Below are 23710 nucleotides of genomic sequence, written 5' to 3' on the forward strand. Positions count from 1 at the left end.
AGTCTTTCCCAGCATCAGGTCTTTTCCAGTGAGTCAGCTCTTTGAATCAGGTGGCCTTAAAGTATTGGAGCTTCAGCATCAGTCTTTCCAATGACTATTCAGAGCCGATTTCCTTTAGGATTGACTGATTTGATCTCCTTGCATTCCAAGGGACCCTCAAGAGAGTCTTCTCCAGCACCACAATTCAGAAGCACCAGTTCTTTGGCATTCAGCCTTTTTTATGGTCCAAGGTTAGATAGGTTAGATAGCATCACTGATTCAATGGACATGAATTTGAGAAAACTCCAAGAGATAGTGGAGGACAGAGGAACCTGGTGTGCTACAGTCCACAGGGTCACAGAGTCAGACCCAGCTTAGCGACTGAACAACAGTAACAATGGGCCTTAACAAGATAAAGGAACAGTGGTCTAGGGAACAGAGCAGATTAAACTGGCTCCCTCAGGGCTCAAACTTCCAACTTAGCCTGCCTGGGCAATTTTTAGAATCCTGGAGCGGAGAGCACCCCTCTGTTCTCAGATAAGAATCAGGCACCCAGCGAGGGCAGAGCCTTGCCCAGAATCACATAAGAAGGAAGTGACAGGACCAGAGCAAGACCCCATGGACTCCAGCCTCTAGGCCCCCGCCCAGTCTGCTGTACCAGCTCCCTTCACCATCATCTGCACCCAGAAGCCACCACTGTCCTACTGTCTTAGTGGGTCAGAGCTTGGCTGATGAGATGCTGAGCAGCTTATAGAAAGAACCCCAGACTCCGGTAGCATGTGGCAGGGGCTGCCTCGCGCTGTAGGTTAATAATTGATCAAGTCTAACCACGGCCCAGAAACCGGCCCAGCATCTTCCCAAAACCCTTGTGTAGGCGGGAGCCAAGCCTGCGTGGACGGGCAGGTCTGCCGAGCCGCTGCCAATTATTGCCCTGAGCAGCCCAGCCACTCCTTCCCACTGCCACCCACATCTGCTGGCAGAGGCTCACCCGGCATTGCAGAGGATGCTGTGGCCCCATCAGCCTCCCTCTGGAACAATGGAGTGACTCTGAGCCACCATTCCTGTGCCACGGGTCCCCCTGGTCTTCTGGTTAAGGCTCTAAACCTTATTCATTGCGAGTTTTTAAATGCATAATACAAAACACACTGGATTTCAAAGGAAGCCAATGGTATTACAATATAGATACACAAGTATTAAATCAGATTCCACATATAGTGACACATTATTTTTTGTTACTGTGTTAAATAAAAAGATCTAGCAGCAGGCATAAAGATTACTATAATTCTTTAGTGATGAGAATAAATTATTTTTCAAAATATCCCCAGTTACCATACATGTGATATGGATGTTTTCTATGAGTGTCACTGCCAACAGGGTCTGCTAATACTACTGCAGTCTGGTACATTCATAAATGAAGGGAACATTGCATTTCTATAAGAGATGAAGGAACATTAAGATTTTTTCCCCCCATCCAAGTCCATGGATCTCCAAATTGGACACTTAAGTCGTCTTCCTACATTATCTCATGTAATCTTCCCAACACCCTGTTGGAAATGGAGATTCAAGGATGGGCCATGGCCAGTGAGCCAGCAGGGCCCCAGTTTCATAGAAGAGCGTGTCCATGCTCTTCATGGGCCTGACTGCTGCCTCCCTGCATTGGGCAGCCATAGGCTGCCTGCTCACAGGCTTTGCGGAGCAGTTTGAATCACAAGCTTGACTATGTTCTGTGGGGAGGGGTGATTGTAAAGGTGGGTCCTGAACCTTCTGCATATGGAGCCAAAAATTGTTTACATCTCCTGGACCTGAGGGAACTGGGTGGGGGTGGGGTGGTTCCTGCTGCAGTCCCTTGCCCTACAAGAATGGACCAGGGAGCCCCGTATTCAGAGGACTGGGCTTAGTCTCTGAGAAAGGCAACTTGTATGATGGGTTTAACTCATTTTTGCTCAATAAACCTTTCCCGTGTTGGTTGCTGTAGCTGGAGAAGTTCATCTCACCTGGTTCCAGCTCCCAGGGAGCCCAGGGACTGAAGAGCCTTCTGATGGAAGGAGTCTGCTGGGGGAGGCAGATACCAATAAGACGGCTGTGGACACACAGGGCTTAGAGGGAGCAGGGTCCTCCAGCTGAGAAAGTCTGGAACTAGAATGCAGTCTCCGGACTCTCCATCTGTTCTCTTTTCCTCCTCCCAGGCTGCCTCAGCACCAGATTAAGGACAGTGGACAGGGACTTCCAGCTTCCCAGAGAGCCCAGACATTTAGGCAGTGCAGCCTAGGGCTCCACCTGCTCTGGTCCTGGTGCCCCTCAGCAGAGTTAGGGCTTTGACAGCAGCTAGGTTTCCAGGCTGCTCAGATCCTAACCTGAATCTCGCAACCCTGCCCAGGCCCGCCTGGAGCCTCTATCTAGCCTCTGAAGGCACTTGGATACCTGTGGAGTCTAGGGGGCTTGTGACCCTTTTTCTAGGCCTAAGAAAGGGGACCAGGGGCAAACCACTCAACAAGGTGAGTGACTGTGTAAGTGGCCCTAACTTAAACATCGCCATTCACCAAGCTGCCTCAAGTACTTCTCAGCTGGCCTTTAACAGGGTTTTGTTGGCTCCAGATACTTCCCTAGAGACTCATCTTCCCCATCTATGACATCACACTCCTAAGGTGGTCTGAAAACCTGGATACCTGGCCACTCTATGTTCACTGCCGGTCCCAAGATAGTTGTACCACTTTTAGCTCCCTTGGCAAGAGGCTAGCTCAGGAGCTTAGAACAGGACTGGGTTGCGGGTGACAAGGGATCACCATTTTCCTGCCCTTAGGCTCATGGAGTGCGTGTCTGGCCCTCCCCTCTCCCTGAGAAACCGGAGGGGACTGAGCATGGTGGGAAGACGCGAGCATGGAATCTAAAACCTGGCGCCCGTGACCAGTGCAGTGCCCAGCAGAGGGGGGCCTGCAACAGGGGTTGGCTCCCTTCCAGCAGTGGAGGGGATGTTGGCCAGAGACCATCCTTCTCCCAAGCATGAGTACCTGATGCCCCTGGCCCTGTGCTAAGTGACAGGGGCAAAGATGTAGAGAACATCTACACCCCCAATGTAGAGAATTCAGAGGTGAGAGATCCGTGTAGGAGGGTGGTATGAGGTTGGAGATGAGGTCTGAGCTTTGCTTTGACGCCTTGGTAAAATTGGAAAAATGGAAGCCCTGATGAGGGCTTTCTGTGCCAGGTTATTCAGTCTAATGGCCAGCAGGCCCAGAATAAAGGGACCACTGGAAGCTGGCCCCAGCAGTCTTCCAGTGTGCTGCTGGGGATTTCGAGAGAGAGGCTGATGGGCTCCGGGCTTTGGCTGGGGACTGCCTGGTGCTCAGTTATGTGGGAAGGGGGCCAGCTCGCCTCCTGGGGCGGGAATCCCACTCTCTTGGGTCCCTCCAGTGGCAGTCTGGGCCCTCTAGTTTGGGGTAAATTCCTAAAGTCTGGTACAGATTTTGGACTTAATAGTCAGACTTGAGTTTGAGTCCTGGCTCTGCCTCCGTCCTGGCAGGTGACCTTGGACTAGTTCCCTCCCCCTAGAGCCTCAGTGTTCTCATCTCTAAAATGGGGTAAAAGTCACCCTGCCTCACACTCAAGACAGTAATTCAGCCCAAGTCCTGAGATACAGAGGCACTTGGCAGGTCCCTCCCCTCATCCACAGCTACTCTGGTGGGCACTCAGGTGGGGAAAACACGCAAGGAGGGGCAGAAAGGACAACTCTAAGGCTCTAAGTTAATGTCCATCACCTATGGTGCTGCTGCCCAGACAACCTGGAACCCACATGCCTCCTGATGCTAGGACAGCCCATCAGAATCTAGAAGATGAGGCTCGTGTCCCTGTGAGCCTGCTACTCTCAGGAACATCTTCACCCCCCTCCCCACCCCACCCTCCCCATGGCCCTCTGCCCAGGGCCCCGGCTGTGCCTAGCTTAGGGCCACAGTAAACGCTCAGTCACCAGTGACCCTTGTCCATAGGGTACTAAAGCCCGTGCTGGGAGCACAGGCCTGATCTGGGACCATCTGCCTTCCCCCAGGAGTGGCCTGCAGCGTCATCCTCGTGTACACATTCTGCACCGATTGCTGGCTCATCGCGGTGCTCTACTTCACCTGGCTGGTGTTTGACTGGAACACACCCAAGAAAGGTAGGAGCGCAGGTCACCCTGCCTGACTCCCTTGCCCTCGGGACACTCCCTCCTGCACAAGCTGAAGTTCCTTGTCATGGGTACTGCCCCTTCTTTAGTTAGCACCTACTATGTGAATAGTGTTGGACTAAGCCTGGGCATGGTTCTGAAGGCAGGGGAGTCTCTAAGGTCACCATCATGCTTCTCACTGGAGCTTACATCAGTCCCGGGTGTCCGTAACGTGAGGGAATGAACATGGAAAGGGGCTTGAGGGGAGGATGCTGCCTAGGGTGCTGGTCACCTAGGTCAGGGGTTCACACTGGCTCTTCCTGAATGTCACCCTCCCCCACCTCCTACTCCTTCTCAACACTATGTTTTGTTCCATGGAAGGTGGCAGGAGGTCACAGTGGGTCCGAAACTGGGCTGTGTGGCGCTACTTTCGAGACTACTTTCCCATTCAGGTAAAAACTTGCAGGTGTTATCTTGGGAGGGTGGGAGTGGATGGGAAATCTGAAGTCAAGCCTTAACTTACCCATCCACAGCGACCATGTGTGCAGGGCTGAACTATGTGACATCTCCCACTATGAGCATCTGTCAATATTCTACCCCACTTTATGTAGGATTTGAGGCAATTTAGGATACATACATATAATTCTATACCAGGTAAAAAGAAAAATCAAGATTTAGAGGAAAACATACTAGTAATTCATCCATAAGTGTCAACAGAGTTGCAGTGATTGAACTTCATGGTCACCTCTGAGCTTCCTGGCAGCCAAGGTAAAAAGGGAAGCATGCTAGTTATTGATACTCATTTTCAGAAAGAAAGAAGCTTCTTTGTTCCTTGGGTAAACAAGACTTCTTCTAGCATTTGGATCTAAAAGCTGTTTCAGATACTGAGATCCTGGGTGATGTAAGGAGCAGAAATAATAGCAGATATTATGGCCATTGCTTGTCTGCTTTCAGTGAACATTAAAGTCATAACTTAAAATGGAAGTGACTGGGAATTCCCTGGTAGTCCAGTGGTTAGGACTCAGCACTTTCACTGTTGTGCCCCAGTTCATTCGCTGGTCGGCAAGTTAAGATCGTGCAAACTGCATGACAGAGCCAAAAAGTATAAAAAAGGAAGTGATTTATCAAGAGCAATACTAAGGTAGTCCAAGTTTATCTGGTCTCAACCAAGGTTAGCAATAGGTGTGAGGGGCTTTCTTTCCTTCTGAAGCTCTTACAGAAATTTCACCTCTCAGCCAGTCGTGGGTGGGTCACCAGGGGTCCTGGTTATGGGAATAAGGGGCCAGAAAATTTGGTGTGCAGTGAATGAAGAGTGAGAACCTCACTGCTGAAGTGCTTGGGAAAGGCTTCTGAAGGTGCTGCTCCTAGAACCCCATCCTGAAGAGAAGCAGCACTGAAGGGGCAGGGAAAATCCTGACCACGCAGGCACCTGACCTTGAGAAAGAAGCCTGGGATGTGGAGGATGGGGAGAAGGTGGAGGGGGAGGGAGGACTTCTATTTCCTGGGACTTGTCAGGGCCAGCGCCTTTCCCCAAGAAGTCTCCTTTAACCCTCGCAGCGGGTTATAATAACCCTGTGTGGCGGGTATTCATTTTATCCCATTTTTGCAGAAGAGGAAACTGAAGGTCAGAGAGCTACACAGCTGAATGAGGCTAACAGGGAACTGAGCCAAGACTCCAGCTGTTGTCTTGCTTCAAGTCTGGACACTTCCCACCACAGCACACTACCCCCCTATGCAGCAGAGCTCTGGGAGATACGCTTGGGCAGATCCTCAAGCTTCCCTCAGGCTTGGAGGACAGAGGCAGGAGAAGCAGCCCAGTCTGACCCTGGGTGAGGCTGGGGTGCCGTCTCCCCACAGGCAGCCAGTTTAGACCAAGCTGACCTCTGGGTTTCCTTCCTCCTGTGCCACTGGCTGCCCCGGGTCTCCCACACTAGTCTTCTGAGCACCTGTCTCCTCTGGGGCCAAACTCAAGGTCCTGACGAGATAAAAAGTGGCTTGGTCTGACTTTCAGTGCCATTCTGTCAGGCGCCCTGCTGGTGGTCTGCAAGCCAGGTTGGTAAGGCCAGGTGCACGTGGGTGATGCTGGTGGATGGTAGAGAACTCTGGCAGAATCCCGAAGGTTTTCCCTGCAGGGGAGAGACCTGTCTAGGCAGCTCACTTGGCACCCCAGCCCTGGCACACTCTTGGTGCTGCGGTAACCGAGCAGACATCAGTGGGGTCTGAAGAGTGAAGAAAGCATATGTGAATGTGGAAGTGTCCATGACACAGGGTGGTGGATGTTTGCTGTTGTGAGTCAACGATTGAGACATCCTGGCCTGCTGCCTGGGGGAGGTGGCCAGGTAACCCTGCATTTCCTGCTGCACTCAGTATTGTAGGGACGGCACCCTGGGCTGGCTCCCTCTGCCCATCCCAGCCTGAGCCCGGTTTCCCCAGGACCTTTGGAGTCAAGATTTCTACTCCTCCCTTTTCTTGACCCTGTCTCTCTGGCTGCAAAGAAACCAAGGCTGTTGTTGCTAGGAGGATGTTGCCTCATAGGACCCAACCCCCTCATTTTGGAGGTGAGAAAACTGAGTCCCAAAGAGGGGCAAGGACTGGTCCAAGTTGTGCAGTGACTCCGTGCCAGGGCTAGTATTAGAATCCGGGCCCCACAGTCTTTCCCACTGAATTCCTACTGCCTCTTTCTCTGGGAGAGATGCAATCCAGGTTTGCCCCCCTGGATTGAGCCTCACTTCATGGGTCTCCCTCCCTCTGCTTTGCTGTTGGAGATCCAGGTTGAGGTCCTGCCCTGTCACTCTATTCACTGGCCATGCTATTAGGGTACTCTATTTCCTGTGCACTGCTGGGCTCTGCTGGACATGGGGATGCAGAAGAGTGTGCCTGGTCCCTGCCCTTGCCCTTCTAGTGGATCCTGCTGGACTTTGTCACTTTCTGCGCATGGGACCATAAGCATGCTTTCTCAAGCCCACCAAGCCTCATTTTCCCTGTCTGTAAAATGGAGCTCTTCACATGCTAGAAAAGTGGTAAATTATGGTTCGTTGTGAGGGATTATGGACTCTTTCTCTCTTCTGGGGCTCTTTCCTTGGGGGCCCCAGAGTAGCCTGCCCCCCAGGAAACCTCCTCAAGGCTGATAGCTCCCTCCATCCGGAACAGGATGACCTGATGACTGTTGGTCCAAGCTGGGACAGACAGGTACCCTTTCCCACTGATCTCTACCCTCCCTGAAGAACCAAAACAAAACCCATGTCCCTTGTCTCACCTCTGTTCCAACAAGTCATCTGGGAGTTGGATCCACATGACCCAGGTGAGCTGGCCCTGGGAGGGTCCCTAGGTCCTGCCAGAACCAAAGCCAAGCTGAGCCTGAGGCCTCATGCCTCATCCTGGGCTCTGCCCTTGCTTGGTGGTGGTCTTGGCAGAGTCCCTGACCCTCGGGACCTCAGGCTCCTCTTCTGTGCAGGAAGGTTTGGCCTTTGTGAACTGATGCCAGGATTGATGGAGTCGTGTATGACCCTTCTGTTCCACACCCTTTTCCTGGCCTCTTGCCAATGGTTGGGGAATGATCTCTAACTGTGCCCACCTACCTATACCTCCCCATTCCCTTGTTGTTGAAGGTCTTTGCCACCAGAGCTGCTCAGCTGGCCCAGAGAGCATCCTTTCTCCCAGCAGAGGTGGGCTTATGTGTTCACTGCAGCCACCAGGACCACCGGCTACCTGGAAGAGGCGTGGGCAGTGCCCACGTCACGACCTCTCCCAGTGGTGATGGGCAGGATCTTTGGAGAAGAGACCAGGAAAGACTCTATGAGCTTACAGTCACTTATCTGTCCATCTGCCTGATTTCACAGATGGACCTACTGAGGCCCAGAGAGGAGGAATTGTCCCAAGGTGCAAGGCTGGTATAGAAACCAAGGCAGTGTCTGTCTCAGGGCCCCTGTTCTCATTCCTTCATTCCTCTGCCCCAGTGCCCCACTGTGTGAGCTTAGGCGAGTCTCTGCTCCTCTCTGGTTCTGAGTTTCCTCCTCTATAAGGTGCCAGGCTGGGACAAAGCTATCTGACCACCTTGGCTGCCAGGGGGACAGGGTGTGAGAGGTGACTTGCTAGGAACGTGTTGTAGGCTTGTGTTGGCCAGCAGGCCTGGCCTGGCCAGCACCTTGGGCTGAGACTTTGTCATTAGAAACAGTCAGCGGACACAAGATCAGGTGTGTCAACAGAGCCTTCATCAGCAGTGCCCTTCATCCTCCCTCTTGAGTGGACACTCTGTCCACCCCACGGTAGGAGTGTGGCATGAAGTCAGATCAAAGCCATATCAGATGCCTGCACTTTTCTCGGTGCTGCGTCAGGGACAAAGAATCTGCCCTATGCTGCAGGACACCTCATTTAACCAGATAGAGGCTTGGGGTGCAGGGAGGAAATGATTTAAGGGACCAGCTAGGGTTCCGCCAAGTGGCCCATCTGTATCTCAGGACCAGGGAAAGCACAGCTGGGTGGCCAAGTCTAGAGGTAGGGAAGAATCCGCCGGCAAGCAGCAACTCCTTTCTCTCGGCCTCAATCTCTACCTCATAAATGAAGGAATGGCCCAGATCAGGGCTCTTCCAGCCCACACTGTCCAGCAGGTTCTGAGCCTGGCCCTCACCTCAGCTCAGGAGCAGGTTGCCATCCCAGTGCGGGCCGCCTCAGCTCTCTCCTCCATGCCTTCCTCCTCTGTGAGACTGGCTCAAGGTGCTTTTTCATTCTGGCTTTCCCAAAAGCTGAAGTGGTGGGTGCAGCTGCCCTCAGGGGCAAAACTCCAGAACCACCACCTCGCGGAGCTCATGTCAAGCTGCATCCCCACTGGCCGTGGATGCAGCTGCTGCTGCTCCCCTTTTATGTGGTGGGCAGCTGGAGATCACTTGGGGTTTGAGCAGTTTTAATCTGCTCGACAAAGGCAAAGAAGGAAGAAGGAGTACAAATGTCCCGAGCATCCAGGCACACAGCACAGGGGGTCTGGGTCACGCTTACATGTCCTGGTATGTACAGAGCTGGGAGGTGTGCCAGCTACCTTCACTCCCATCCCCTTCTGGCCTCCATCACCTGCAGATTCAGATTTCAGTTTCCTGGAGACCAGTCACCAGCACCCCACCCCCTCAAGCTGAGCACGAGGTCCTTCCCTCAGCCAGGCAGTTTCCAAATCCAGAGTCATAGAAACCCCGGCCCTTGCTCTTCTGCTGGTAGCCAGGGACTCTGCCTCCAGTTGGCCCCAGCCCTGGGCAGGGGGAACCCTGAAGCACTGCTGGTAGGAATGTCACCAGCACCATGTCTCCAGAGGCAGGGCAGCCCACCAGATCAAAGTGGTCATCCCCTCTGACCCGGGAGCTGTATTTCTAGAAGTTTGTCTTAAGAATGCAAACAGACATGAAGACAAAAATAAGTTATCTGTGGAAGCATTATTTCTGAGGGAAATTTTAGAAGCTTTTCAAAGCTTTTTATCAGTCTGGGTTTGATAACAATCCTATTCATGTAGCATAGCTGTGAGAAGACATGGTACTGAGGGATTCTGATAAGAAAAAAATAGCTTTGATATGCTTGGGAGGTAGTTCTATAAAGGTCATATCAACCATATGACCTCAGTGTGGGGATTTTTAAAAAAGAACATGTGTATCTGAGTAGAAAAAAAACTGAACACGTCAGAGTGGTTTTTCTGGAGAGGGAGGTATGACAGGTGCTTTTGATTTTCTTCTGACTTTCCTGTGTTTTTAAAATTCTCTGATTATTTACTATTTTTCTAGCTGGGAAAAAAGTGATGTTTTCTGAACAAAATGCCCATCCTCTCCATCCCTCTCAGCACCTTCCACCCCACTGGGTAGTGCTGGGTGGGTGTCTCTTATGCTCAGGGATTAGGGAAACTTTGTACCACCCACCCCACTGTCCAGGCCACCAGCCCCAGGGCAGGGGGTGGGCCCCGAGGAAGCCAATCACCCTCGAGACCATCCCAGGACAGCTTTGTTGATAGCACCGCAGGTCAGCTACCCAGCTGGACAGCTGACCTCCCCACCCCCACTGTGGCTGGCACCAGGACTGTGACTTGTCCTTGTCCTTCCTGCATCGGAGCCTGACCTGAGTCTGGCTGCCTGGGAGGAAGTTTCTGTTCAGGCCAGACGCTCTGTCCCTTCTCTGGCCACAGTTAGGGACTTGGACTTTACCCCAATGGGAGCTGGACTTCCCTCTTTATCTAAGAGTGACAGAGATTTCACTGGGCTTTTAGAGCAGTCACTGGCTGTGGTGAAGGGGCTGGGCCCAGAGGGAGGGAATGCAGGAGGTTGGCAGAGTGCAATTAAGAGGACCTGGTGTTTGGCTGGAGAAACAGGGGGAATGAGGAAGTGTCTTACTCCCTTCCAGGGACTCGAAGTCCAAATGGTGACTTTCAAGTCCCCAGCACTGAGGCCCCAGTGATGAGAGTCTGAGGTCTAGGGGGAGTCACTCCAGTCCTTCAGACCCAGGCTCCGGGGAGCAGGGCACACCCAGTGCTTCCCTTACCTCTGGGTGTCCCCGGTACCCCTTCCTGGCCAGTTTGCTCTGACCCAAGGTCTTCCCTGCAGCTGGTGAAGACACATAACTTATTGACCAGCAGGAACTACATCTTTGGGTACCATCCCCATGGCATCATGGGCCTGGGTGCCTTCTGCAACTTCAGCACAGAGGCCACAGGAGTGAGCAAGAAGTTCCCTGGCATAAGGCCCTACCTGGCCACGCTGGCCGGCAACTTCCGGATGCCAGTGCTGCGGGAGTACCTGATGTCTGGAGGTGAGAATCTACCTCTGAGTGCCCCTGTCTGAGCCTCTCCATTGGCCAGGAAGCCAACCCACTGTGCTCTAGCACCTGGTCCTGTGAGACGTGGCCAGCCACGGCCTGGTGTGTCAGGTCTGAGCCAGAGAACTGTTCATATGATCTTCTGGATTCAACTAGCATAATGGTGTCCCTAGGAAACCTTCTCTCTCCCTTTCTGGGCATTCCCAGCCCCTGTGCCACCCTTTGCACAATCTAATCATTGTCCAGGACTCTCATGTTCTATCCACCTTGATTCCCACCAGCCTGACTTACTGGGGTTTCCTGGTACCAGCTCAGCAGAGTTAGGACCCCAGGGAATGTTTGCTAAATGAATGCATTCCCTAAACAACCCCGTGTCATCCCCATTTTACAGATAAGTAAGCTGAGACTCAGAAAATAGAATGACTTAACATGGGGCTGTTCTTCTAAGTGGCTGGGCTAGGCCTGGGAACCAAATCCAGGGCTCTGTCTATATTTGACCATGTGCAGAAGGTAGGAAGTCCATCCCTGACTGTGTGCCCCCGCTCCACTCCCCAGGCATCTGCCCAGTGAACCGGGACACCATAGACTACTTGCTTTCAAAGAATGGGAGCGGCAATGCCATCATCATCGTGGTGGGGGGTGCGGCTGAGTCCCTGAGCTCCATGCCCGGCAAGAATGCAGTCACCCTGCGCAATCGCAAGGGCTTTGTGAAACTGGCCCTGCGCCATGGGTGAGTGCATCTCAGAACATGTGTGTGCACACGCATGCTCACACCCCGCCACAGCTCTGCTCAGACCAGGGCAGCAGCTCCTTGCCTCCTGGAGGCAGGACCCAGACTCTAGGAAGGCAGAGAAAGGAGTTAACCATCCATGGGGAAGGGGATGTTGGAGACCAGAGGTTCAGGCCAAGGGCGGCTGGGTGGACAAAAATGCAGCCTGAGTCTCCTGGGCCCGGGCAGGTGGGGTGAGAGGCCCGCCAGGCCCAGAGGCAGGACTGTGCCCCATGCCAAAGCCTGTCACACAGCTAGGAGAGCAAAAGGCCAGGAAGGAGAGTGGTGTGTGGCTGGAAATATCAAGGAAGGCTTCTTGGAGCGGTAACCCTGAGGACAGGCAGAGAGGAACAGGGCAGCTTGAGTTTCTGTGACCTTTTCTAGAAAACCAGGGGCACAGTCTGTGTAGCCACCTATTCAGCACATTTCATTAGACAGAACACATTTACTTCTACCGCTCCGTTGGATTGTCCTGCAAAATCCTGCAGGAATGCCACCCCCATTTTCCATTTGAGAAAACTGAGTGAGGCTAAGGGGCCTGGTCAGGGCCACGTTGTAAAACCCTGACATGATCCCCACCCACTAACAGGGGCAGAGGGCCTGTTCTCATTTGGCCCTGAGGGGACATGTGGTTTGGGGTCCCCCAGGTGACTCTTGTACACACTGCTGAGGCAGGGCAGTTTGGCTGGTGTCTGGGGCCTCTGGGGCTGCCAGGAGGGACTGAAGCCAGTGATTGGGCTAAGACAGACTCTGGCCTCTCTCTTCCAGAGCTGACCTGGTTCCCATCTACTCCTTTGGGGAGAATGAGGTGTACAAGCAGGTGATCTTTGAGGAGGGCTCCTGGGGCCGATGGGTGCAGAAGAAGTTCCAGAAGTACATTGGCTTCGCCCCATGCATCTTCCATGGTCGAGGCCTCTTCTCCTCCGACACCTGGGGGCTGGTGCCCTACTCCAAGCCCATCACCACTGTCGGTAAGCTTCCTAAACTCGAGTGCCACAGCTAGTTTAGTGGCAGAGTTAGGATTCAAATCCAGGCCCCTGGCTCTGATGTCCATGCTATAAACCATGAGGATGTGGACCTGTTTGGGTGCTGAGAGCAATGATGGGTGTGGGTGGGAGATGGGAGATAGTTCCATTACCATGAGCTAAACTGTCTGGATGAGAAAGCAGGACTCAGCAGTTCTGTGTTTGCAGAGCATGAGTCTATCAGGGAAGATCCCCTTACAGTAAAGACCGACAGGGGGTGTGAGAAGAATGTGCTCTGGATGGGCCTAGTGGATCTCAGGGAGGAGTGGCTCTTACACTCTTGGCCGAATAGGAATTATCCTGACAAAAAGAAGACGAAGAGTCTTTTAGTCAGAAACAACAGTCTAAATGAAGTTTTCACAGCAGAACTGCATAGATTTTTGAGGGACAGAAGGAAGTCAATATGATTGGAGCAGAAGTCTATGAGAAGTGGAGCAAAAAACTGGCTGCACTTCGCCCCCAGCCATGTTGTTTTGCTTTTATATGAGACAATTTAGAGGATTCCAAGGAATTATCTATTGTAGGAGTGTGTGTGTGTCTGTTAATGGTTCACAATCTAGAACTCACACAAGAGCATGGAGGCCATAAGCCATGGACTTCAGGGGCCAAAGCTCACATAAATACTTAGAGTTGTTATCAGGGCCAGAAGTTTTGCTTTGTACTTTTTCCGAAGAGATTAACTTCCTGCATTTTAAATCCCATGACCCAGACTCACCCTTGACTCTTGTTATACATCATACCAGGTCTGATGTCTGTGAGGCAGCAGAAACATTTCCATGCACAGGGTGGCTGGAGAAGGACAGGGTCTGGTGCCCAGGGTGAAGGAGTTTGCTCTTCACCTTAAGAATTGAAAATTGCTTGAGGATTTGGGGGAGGGGAGACTCAGATTTGCATTTTAAAGTGATCCTTGGGACTCCTGAATAGAAAAGGAGTTATAAAAGGCCTGTTTGCTCAGTCTTGTCCGACTCTGCGACCCCATGGACTGTAGCCGACCAGGCTCGTCTGTCCATGGAATTTTCCAGGCAAGAATACTGGAGTAGGTTGCTATTTCCTTCTCCAGGGCATCTTCCCGACTCAGGGATCAAACCCAAGTCTCTTGCATCTCCTGCATTGACAGGGAGATTCTTTACCAGCTGAGTCACCAGGGAAGCCCTAGAAAAATGAGTTGGAAGGGACAAAAATGGAATCCACAAGAGCAGTCCAAAGTCTTTTATAGTAGCCATTGACTTGGACAGAGGGAATGACAGCAGAGATGGAAGAAAAGTGCATGAACTTGGAAGAAATTTCAGGAATAGCATTGATAGGACTTCAGGATGAGCTGGGTATGGAGAGGAAGCAGGAGGATGAGAAAAATAAAATTATGCACGGATTTGTGAAAGTTGTCCCCTTCTCCTTCTCCTGCCCTTACCACACTTCTCATAGCATATCACATTATTGCACAGAATCCTCAGCAAAGCCCTGTAAGGAAGGGTCCCCCTGTGATCAGTGAGGAAACTAAGGCTCAGAGAGGCAGTGACATGCCAAGAGCAGGCGAAAGCAAAGCCATTACTGGTCTCACAGGAGCTCCCAACTGAGTAGTGTGAGCAGTGAGTGCAGCTGGACTTGATCCCACCTGCTTAGTGGCTAGGTGGCCTTGGGCAGGTCCCTTCCCATCACCCTGGGCCCCAGTCTTCTCACCTGTGAAAGGGACAACCTGAAATGGTGCACTCCCAGCACAATTCCTGGCACGTGACTGGCTCGTAACACAAGGTCACCACCGAGAGCATCGTGGTGAATGCCCAGGGAGGTTGGGGCAAACGGCACTGACTTACCAGAGGCCTCTGCCCCCTCCCTGCAGTGGGTGAGCCCATTACCATCCCCAAGCTGGAGCACCCGACCCAGCAGGACATCGACCTGTACCACGCCATGTACATGGAAGCCCTGGTGAAGCTCTTCGACCAGCATAAGACCAAGTTTGGCCTCCCGGAGACCGAGGTCCTGGAGGTGAACTGAGCCTGTCCGCAGGGGCCAGCTTCTGGGAGGAACCAGCTGCAAATCGTTTTCTACCAAGTTCTCAAGTGCTTTTTGTTCTGTAAATTTGGAAGCGTCATGGGTGTCTGTGGGTTATTTAAAAGAAATTATAATAATTTTGTTAAACCATTACAATGTTAGGTCTTTTTTAAGGAGGAGAAAGGGAATATTTCAAGCTCTCTCACTTCCAGTTTGCCCTGTTCCAGGTGGGGGCTGCCACATGTGGGTCTTTATGGTTTCACAACCCCTCTTCTCTCCTTCCCCAAATTACAGAGAAAACTCAGTCCTAGTTAACTGGGGAAGAAGGACAGTCATTAGTGACTCGGGCCATAGATTATTTGCCCTTTGGCCCTGAGGGATGAGGGGCAGAAGCCTCCTCTAATACAAACATCTCTATGCCCAGCTACCCAATGCTTGACTGCAGGACTAAACCCTCTTGCCAAGGGAAGACTCAGGAAACAGGTGTTCCCATGTTGAAGAGCGCAAGGATAAGCACCTGGAATATTCAAGCCCGATTCTCCTTTCAGCCACCCCCTATGGCCCCAGTCTCTGAAATCTGAGCCTGGACTGGTCTCCAAAGAGAGGATCAGGGTGGTAATGTTCCTGTGCTGGAGAACACAGCTGTCCAGATGAACCATCTCTTGGGTTATCAGGCCCCATCACGTTCTGGTTGGAGTGACTGGTTTTCCTCAGGGGGCTGGTGACATGGACCCAGTGCAGACCCTGCATTGGCCTAAATCACAAACTTCTCAGTGGCCTCGCTTTGTTTAAATCACATTGTCGGTAGTGGATGCGAGGAAGGGGTCCCCTTTCCTGTTTACAGAGGGACCTAAGCAGTAGACTGGTACCAGAACAGAAGTTCCCTGAGCCCAAACCTCATATATTTGTGTTTTTCCTGAGAGAGGGGGCCAGGGAGAAAAAGTAGTCCTCTGTGTACTCTGTTTTCTTTTGATGAGATCATTATACTATGTCAGACTTTTGTATATTCCTAAATGAATAAATGAAAACAAGTGCCCTCCATGAGTTATTGTTGGGGCCACATCAGCATCTTCCTGCTGATGTTTGGGGAGACCACCGCCCCAGCCGGGCTGCCTGCTGAGCCCTCTCCTGCTCTCCCCTTCAGTCCACATGGCCCTTGGTGGTATATTCGTTATCAATTGCTGTGTAATAAATTACTCCAAAACTTGGTGGCTGCAAATAACATTGTCTACAGTTTCTAAGGGTCAGTAGTCAAGGTACAGCCTAGCTGGATCTGCTTCAAGGTCTCATACAAGGCTGCAGTCAAGGTATCAGCTGGGCTGTCGTCATCCCAAGGCTTAACCTGGGGAGGATCCACTTCCAAGGTCATACTTTTGACGGCTGGTGGGATTCACTTCTCACTGGCTTTGACCCAAGGCCACTCCCAGTTCCTTGCCACATGGGCCTTTTGGTAGAGTAGCTCACAGCATGGCAGTTGGCTGCATCAGAGAGAGTAAGCAAGAAGAACCAGAGTGCAAACAGAAATATCAGTTCATTTCAGTTCAGTCGCTCAGTCGTGTCTGACTCTTTGCGACCCCATGAACTGCAGCACGCCAGGCTTCCCTGTCCGTCACCAACTCCCGGAGCTTACTCAAACTCATATCCATCGTGTCGGTAATGCCATCCAACCATCTCATCCTCTGTCGCCCCCTTCTCCTCCCACCTTCAATCTTTCCCAGCATCAGGGTCTTTTCCTTTGAGTGGGTTCTTCGCATCAGGTGGCCAAAGTATTGGAGTTTCAGCTTCAGCATCACAGAAACCATAGTCTTCTATAATCTAATCTCAGCAGTGACAACCTATCACTTTTGCCATATTCTTCTTTAGATGGAAGTCACTACATCCAGCTCATACTCGTGAGGATTACACAACAGACAGTGAACACCAGGGGGCTGGGCTCACTGGAGCCCCCTTCACAGCTGCCTTCCTCCTGTGGGAAAGGCTACTCTCCTGCAGTAAAGGTCCTGGAATAGCTGTGCTAGAAAGGTCCATATGGATCACTCAACCATGCTCCTCACTTCTGGCCTTAGGTATACCACAACTAAGGCCTGGCCTGCTGGCATCTAGTGATTTCATGCTACACCTGGATCTCACAAGATGCTGTCTCTCTGTTCTAATTCCATTCAGTTCAAAGAGTACCAAATACTTGGGAATCTTTCCCATTTGAGCTAAAGGAACTTCCCATTTTCCACTGCCTAACGCCTGTCCTGGGGCTTTCTGGATGGCACTAATAAAGAACCTGCCTGTCAATGCAGGAGACGTGGGTTCGATCCCTGGGTCTGGAAGATCTCCTGGAGGAGGGACTGGCAGCCCACTCCAGTATTCTTGCCTGGAAAATCCCAGGGACAGAGGAGCCTGGAAGCTTATGGTCCATAGGGTCACACAGAGTCTGACATGACTGAAGCAACTTAGAATGCACACATGCAATGCCTGTCCCAACCATTTACCTCAGGGACCATTTCTCTTTGTCAGAAGCTGTGAGCTTGGGAGCAGAAACAAACAGCTGGAAACAGCTGAGGATACTCAGAGTGGTCAGAGCTGTGACAGAGAGGCCCCTAGTCCAACACTGGTGGTCCTTGGTGAGCTGGGGCCCCAGCCTGAGCTGGGACTTAATGGGTGACTGGAAATTTGCCAGGAAGGGCAAAGTAGCAAAGTGCAGACCAGAGAGGCTGCTAATCTGAACCACAGAGTGGTAAAGGTAGAGAGGTCTGCAAGGGGCTTCCCATGGAAGGGCAGGGAGCTGGCTTCTCCAGAGTTTTTCTGTGGGGAGGCGGGCAGGGCAGAGAGGAGGTGCCCTGGAGGGGCCGACAGAGACTGGATTCTGTGGCTCCAGGCAGGTCTTAGGCCTCAGGACACTGAGCCTGGGTTAGAGAACAGACATTTCCTTTAGGATCGGGGAAAGGCCCGTTTTCTGATTCAACTCCTGTACCAGCCCCAGCCTGAGGCTAGCTATGACCCTCAGCATCTGACTTCAGACTAAGCTAGGCTACCCCTATAAACACAGCCCAGTGTTCTCAGCATTAATTTTGTGAAGATTAAATACCTACTCTGCATCAAGAAACTCCATCATCTCTACTTAAGAACATGAACAATAAGGAGGCTGCAAATGTTGGAGGGGCCATCTTCACCTGGGGCAATGTATAGTCAGCCCTCCATATCCATGGATCCTGCATCTGCAGATATGTAGGGCCAGCTGTACTACTGTATTTTTTATGAGGGATTTGAGCATTCTCAAATGTTGTTATTCATTTGGGGGAGGGATTGGAGTAGGGGTGGCAGATCCTATAATCAATCCCCTGTAAATAACAAGGGTGTCTGTCTAGCAGTCACCTGTGCAGAGCAGAGGCTAGCCTCACTCTAAGCTGTGTGTTGAGTACTCTAGGTAAATGCTATGAACATTGTCTTGGGCTGGGAGTTGTTACCTTAAAAGAGAGAACTGGAATCTCCTTTTCCAGAAGACCCACTGCCTGTGGACGGCGGGAGTGGGGGTGTCGTCTCAGTTGTTGTTCAGTTGCTCAGTTGTGTCTGACTCTTTGCAACTTCATGGACTGCAGCACTCCAGGCTTCCCTGTCCTTCACCAGCTCCTGGAGTTTGCTCAAACTCAGGTCCATTGAGTCAGTGATGCCCTCTGCCTGAAGGTCAATTCCAAAGGTCTGCTTGTTGTTCCCAGATATGGCCACTAGGGGGCACTGAGGCTAGGTCTGAGGCAAATGCTGCCCAGCTTCCTTCCTTCTTTTTGAAGTTTCACACTTAATCTAGCTCCAACCTGGGGCTAAAAGCCATAGATAAGTAAAATCACAGACTCTCCAAAGCTCAAAGATAGCAATTTAGCATTCATCATGAGCAATTCCTCCTAACCTGAGAAACTGGGACCAGAAAGGCCAACAGTCTTGCCCCTTATCACTCAGCAAATCAACATTTTGAGAAATGCCTCCCAGCAGAAAATAAGCAGCTTCCACATTGAATGTCCCCTGTTCTTAGGTGCTTGTAATATAATAAGGGAGGCAGAGATATACGTGAAGCACTTATCTTTTAAAAAACCTTTGCCTCCTTTTATATTCCCTGTCTAGGTTCTACATGTCTGTACTGCCCACTGTCAGCAGAAACAGCCTCTGGACCTAGTGAGCTCTCCTCCCCCTTCCCTGCCCCATTCCAATACTGCCTGCTGATGCTGAAGGCCACATTTTTGTCTCTCAAACCATCCCCTCCTTTCTCCTCCCTAATAACATACATGAGAGCAGCACCCACCCTGTGACACTGCCCTTACCAGCTGCGTTATCATGTCACTTAACCTTTCTGAACCTCAGCTTCCTCATCTGTAAATGGGAATAATCTATATTACTGAATGAGTGAGATAATATGTATCTAAATATGTGATACATAAATAAAAAGTATTCATCCTTCTCCATCAACAGGAAATATTAGCTGTGATTGTCTTCATCATCATACCCTTACTGGGTCTCCCAAACCTATTAAACTGAACTCTCTGTTTCCAGGCCTCTCTCCACTTCACTGTTCCTGCAGCAAAGTGGCCAGCCTTCCTTATTTTTTTTTTTTTAATAAAAGCTTTTTTGAGATATAATTCACATATCATAAAGCCCATCCTTTTCACAAAGTTATGCATCGAACACCACTCTAATTTCAGAACAATTTGATCACCACCAAAAGAAACCCCATATTAATTAGCAGTCACTTCCTTGCCACCGCTCCTGTCAGGCCCTGGCCAATGACTAGTCACTAACTTACTGTCTGTCTATATGAATTTGCCTACTTGAAACATTTTATGTCAATGGAATTATTCAGTAGGTGGCCTTTCATGTCTGACTTCCTTGATTTAGCATAATGTTTTCAAAGTACGTCTGTGATGCAGCATGTTTCATGAATCAGATGTACCACTTGTCCTTTGGAGCATGAAAGTTAATTTAATGTATCTAGTGTTTTTTTCTGTTTATTTTTGGTTTTGTTTTTTCTACTGTGTGCTTTTGTATCAAAGAAGCCACAGCCTAATCTAAGATTACAAAGATTTACTCCTATGTTTTCTTCTAAATATTTTAGAGTCCTTAGGTATTATATTTAGATCTCTGATCTATTTTGAGTTAATTTTTGTGTATGGTTGAGGTAGGGTCCCACTTCATTTTTTTGCATGTGGATATCCAGTTATCCTGGGACTGCTTGTTAGAAAGACCATTCTTTCCTCATAAAACTGTTGGCACTTTTGTCCAAAATCAATTGATCATAAATGTAAGGGTTTATTTCTGGATTCTCAGCTCTATTCCACTGATCTATTTTTGTTTATTTACTCTAGTAGCACATTGTCTTGATTAGCTTTGTAATAAATTTTGGAATCAGGAAATGTGAGTCCTACCTTTGATCTTTTTTAGATTGTTTTGATTATTCTTGCATTTCTATATGAATTTGGAAAGTGAAAGTGTTGGTTGCTCAGTCCTGTCTAACTCTTTGCAACCCAATGGACTGTATAGCCCACCAGGCTCCTCTGCCCATGGGATTTACCAGGCAAGAATACTCGAGTGGGTTGCCATTCCCTTCTTCAAGGGATCTTCCTGACTCAGGGACTGAACCTTCATCTCGTGCATTACAGTCAGATTCTTTACCTTCTGAGCCACCTGGGAAGCCCACATGAATTTTTGGATCAGCTTATTAATGTCTGCAAAAAATGCAGCCAGGATTTTGATAGTGATTGCCTTTGAAGGGACAGATCAAGTTGGTAAATGTTGCCATTTTAACAGTATTAAATGTTCTGGATGTTTTCCTATTCATTTAAGTTTTCTTTAGCTTCTTTTAATGGTGTTCAGAGTTTTCTTAAAATCTGTTTTGTGTAGCTTGTATTAGTATAATATAGGCCTAGGTCTCTTTTGGTTATTATTTGCATGGAATATCTTTTATCCTTTCCCTTTCAACCTGTCTGTGTCTTTAACTATGAATTGTGTTTTCGTAGACATAATAATGTTGGACTTTTTAAAATACACACTTCTACTTTTTGCCTTCTGGAATGTTAATTACATTTCATGTAATTACTAAGGTAGGTTTTACATCTGTCATTTTGCTATTTTCACTCTCCTTCTATTCCTGCCTTTGTTTGTGTTAAACATGTATTTTCTAATACATTATTTTAATTCTCTTGTCTCTTTTACTGTATATTTTTGAGTTATTTTCTTAGTGGTTACTCTGGAGATTACAATTAACATCTTGATTTAAGACAATCTAGTTTAAATTAATACCAACTTAATTTCTCCATCTTTTGGGCAGGCTGGCCTGAGAGAAAAGCGGGGCAGGCTTTACATAGGAATGGTGTGGTGGGTTAAATACTGGCCCACAAAAGAATATGGACATGCCCTATTCCCTGGAACTTGTGAATATGACTTTATTTGGAAAAAAAAATCTTTGCAGATATAATTAAGTTAAAGATCTCAAGATGAAATCATCTTGGATTATCTAGAAGGGTTCTCAATCCTATGAGAATTAAAAGAATTTAAAAGGAAATTAAAAGTCTTTAAAAGTAAAAGAAAGAGGAGGCACAGGGAAAAGGAGAGAGGCCATGTGATGGAAGCGGAGACTGGAGTTAAGTAGCTACAAGCCAAGGAACACCCGGAGCCACCACAGGCTCGAGGAGGGGAGAGATTGTTGTCCTGAGGGAACATAGCCCTTCCAACACCTCAGTTTTGAATTTCCAGGCTCCAGACCTGTGCGAGAATAAATTTCTGCTGTTTTAAGCCAGCCAGTTTATGGCTTAAACTAACACAGTGACCTTCAATGTATTAGAGGTCGCTCACCAGTGGATGGCAGAGTCTGGTCCTCTCATCAGTAAAATATTCCACTTTTCTTTACATGGAGTGGGCTGCAACTGACACTTTTATCTAATTCTTCTGAGAAGGTGGAAGAAATTCTCACTTAATAGATTATAATGGGGTCACTAAGAGGAGAAAAATAAGATCTTCCTCTACCCCCTTATGGGCTTCCCTGGTAGCTCAGCTGGTAAAGAGTTTGCCTGCAATACAGGAGACCCCAATTTGATTCCTGGGTCAGGAAGATCCCCTGGAGAAGGAATAGACTACCCACTCCAGTATTCCTGGGCTTCCCTTGTGGCTCAGCTAGTAAAGACCTGGGTTTGATCCCTGGGTTGGGACGATCCCCTGGAGAAGAGAATGGCCACCCACTCCAGTATTCTGGCTTGAGAATTCCATGGACTATATAGTCTATGGGGTTGCAAAGGGTCAGACATGACTGAGTGACTTTCACTTTTCAGTTTTATACACCCTTGTTTGGGCAGAGATGTTCAAGTTGGTTTTAGAAAAGGCAGAGAAACCAGAGATCAAATTGCCAACATCTGCTGTATCATGGAAAAAGCAAGAGAGTTCCAGAAAAACACCTATTTCTGCTTTATTGACTATGCCAAAGCCTTTGACTGTGTGAATCAACAATAAACTGTGGAAAATTCTGAGAAAGATGGGAATACCAGACCACCTGACCTGCCTCTTGAGAAACCTGTATGCAGGTCAGAAAGCAACAGTTAGAACTGGACATGGAACAGCAGACTGGTTCCAAATAGGAAAAGGAGTACATCAAGGCTGTATATTGTCACCCTGCTTATTTAACTTATATGCAGAGTACATCATGAGAAACACTGGGCTGGAGGAAGCACAAGCTGGAATCAAGATTACTGGGAGAAATATCAATAACCTCAGATACGTAGATGATACCACCCTCATGGCAGAAAGTGAAGAACTAAAGAGTCTCTTGATGAAAGTGAAAGAGGAGAGTGAAAAAGTTGGCTTAAAGCTCAACATTCAGAAAACTAAGATCATGGTATCCAGTCCCATCACTTCATGGCAAATAGATGGGGAAACAGTGGAAACAGTGGCTGACTTTATTTTTCTGGGCTCCAAAATCACTGCAGATGGTGACTGCAGCCATCAAATTAAAAGACACTTACTCTTAGAAGGAAAGTTATGACCAACCTAGACAGCATATTAAAAAGCAGAGACATTACTTTGCCAACACAGGTCCATCTAGTCAAGGCTATGGTTTTTCCAGTGGTCATGTATGGATGTGAGAGTTGGACTGTGAAGAAAACTGAGCGCTGAAGAATTGATGCTTTTGACCTGTGGTGTTGGAGAAGACTCTTGAGAGTTCCTTGGGCTGCAAGGAGATCCAACCAGTCCATCCTAAAGGAGATCAGGGTTGGGTGTTCATTGGAAGAACTGATGTTGAAGCTGAAACTCCAATACTTTGTCCACCTGATGAGAAGAGCTGACTCGTTTGAAAAGACCCTGATGCCAGGAAAGATTGAGGACAGGAGGAGAATGGGACGACAGAGGATGAATGGTTGGATGGCATCACTGACTCAATGGGCATGGGTTTGAGTGGACTCTGGGAGTTGGTGATGGACAGGGAGGCCTGGCGTGCTGCAGTTCATGGGGTCGCACGGAGTTGGATATGACTGAGCGACTGAACTGAACTGAATTGGTTTTCATCAAAAGTAATTTGAAATCTCAAAAATCATATGGCATTTTAGAGCTGTGAAAAGGTGCTTTTTAAATGTGCCTACATCCAATGTAATATTATGTTTAAAAAGTAGGAGATACAATTGTAAGTATGCATGATAAAAATATGAGATGAAGATACCCAAAACTCTTTAAGCAGTAAGTGGTGAAAAATAGCTTGAGAAAGAGTTTACAAGGAAGAGAACAGGATTATGTAAAAGAAATTTGGTATGTGTACTGGGCAGAAGTTTGTTATAAAAACTGATCGAAACAAGGGTGTCAGTTCAGTTCAGTCGCTCAGTCGTGTCCAACTCTTTGCGACCCCATGAACCGCAGCATGCCAGGCCTCCCTGTCCATCACCAACTCCCAGAGTCCACTCAAACCCATGCCCATTGAGTCAGTGATGCCATCCAACCATTCATCCTCTGTCGTCCCATTCTCCTCCTGTCCTCAATCTTTCCTGGCATCAGGGTCTTTTCAAACGAGTCAGCTCT

The 23710-nt window shown here is 49.2% G+C and overlaps 1 protein-coding gene across 1 annotated transcript in view; it reads left to right on the forward strand.

The window, feature by feature from the left end:
* Positions 1 to 17950, forward strand: part of DGAT2 (diacylglycerol O-acyltransferase 2) — a 34137-nt gene extending 16187 nt beyond the window's left edge. Inside the window, exons 3-8 of the mRNA XM_061150633.1 lie at positions 4019 to 4126; positions 4496 to 4566; positions 10684 to 10888; positions 11450 to 11624; positions 12432 to 12634; positions 14526 to 17950. Coding sequence (XP_061006616.1) covers positions 4019 to 4126; positions 4496 to 4566; positions 10684 to 10888; positions 11450 to 11624; positions 12432 to 12634; positions 14526 to 14680 — 917 coding nt within the window. The 3' untranslated portion in view covers positions 14681 to 17950. The remainder of the gene's footprint in view (positions 1 to 4018; positions 4127 to 4495; positions 4567 to 10683; positions 10889 to 11449; positions 11625 to 12431; positions 12635 to 14525) is intronic.
* Positions 17951 to 23710: the final 5760 nt, after the last annotated feature.

Source organism: Dama dama, chromosome 1, assembly GCF_033118175.1.
Source record: "Dama dama isolate Ldn47 chromosome 1, ASM3311817v1, whole genome shotgun sequence".
Lineage (NCBI taxonomy): Eukaryota > Metazoa > Chordata > Mammalia > Artiodactyla > Cervidae > Dama > Dama dama.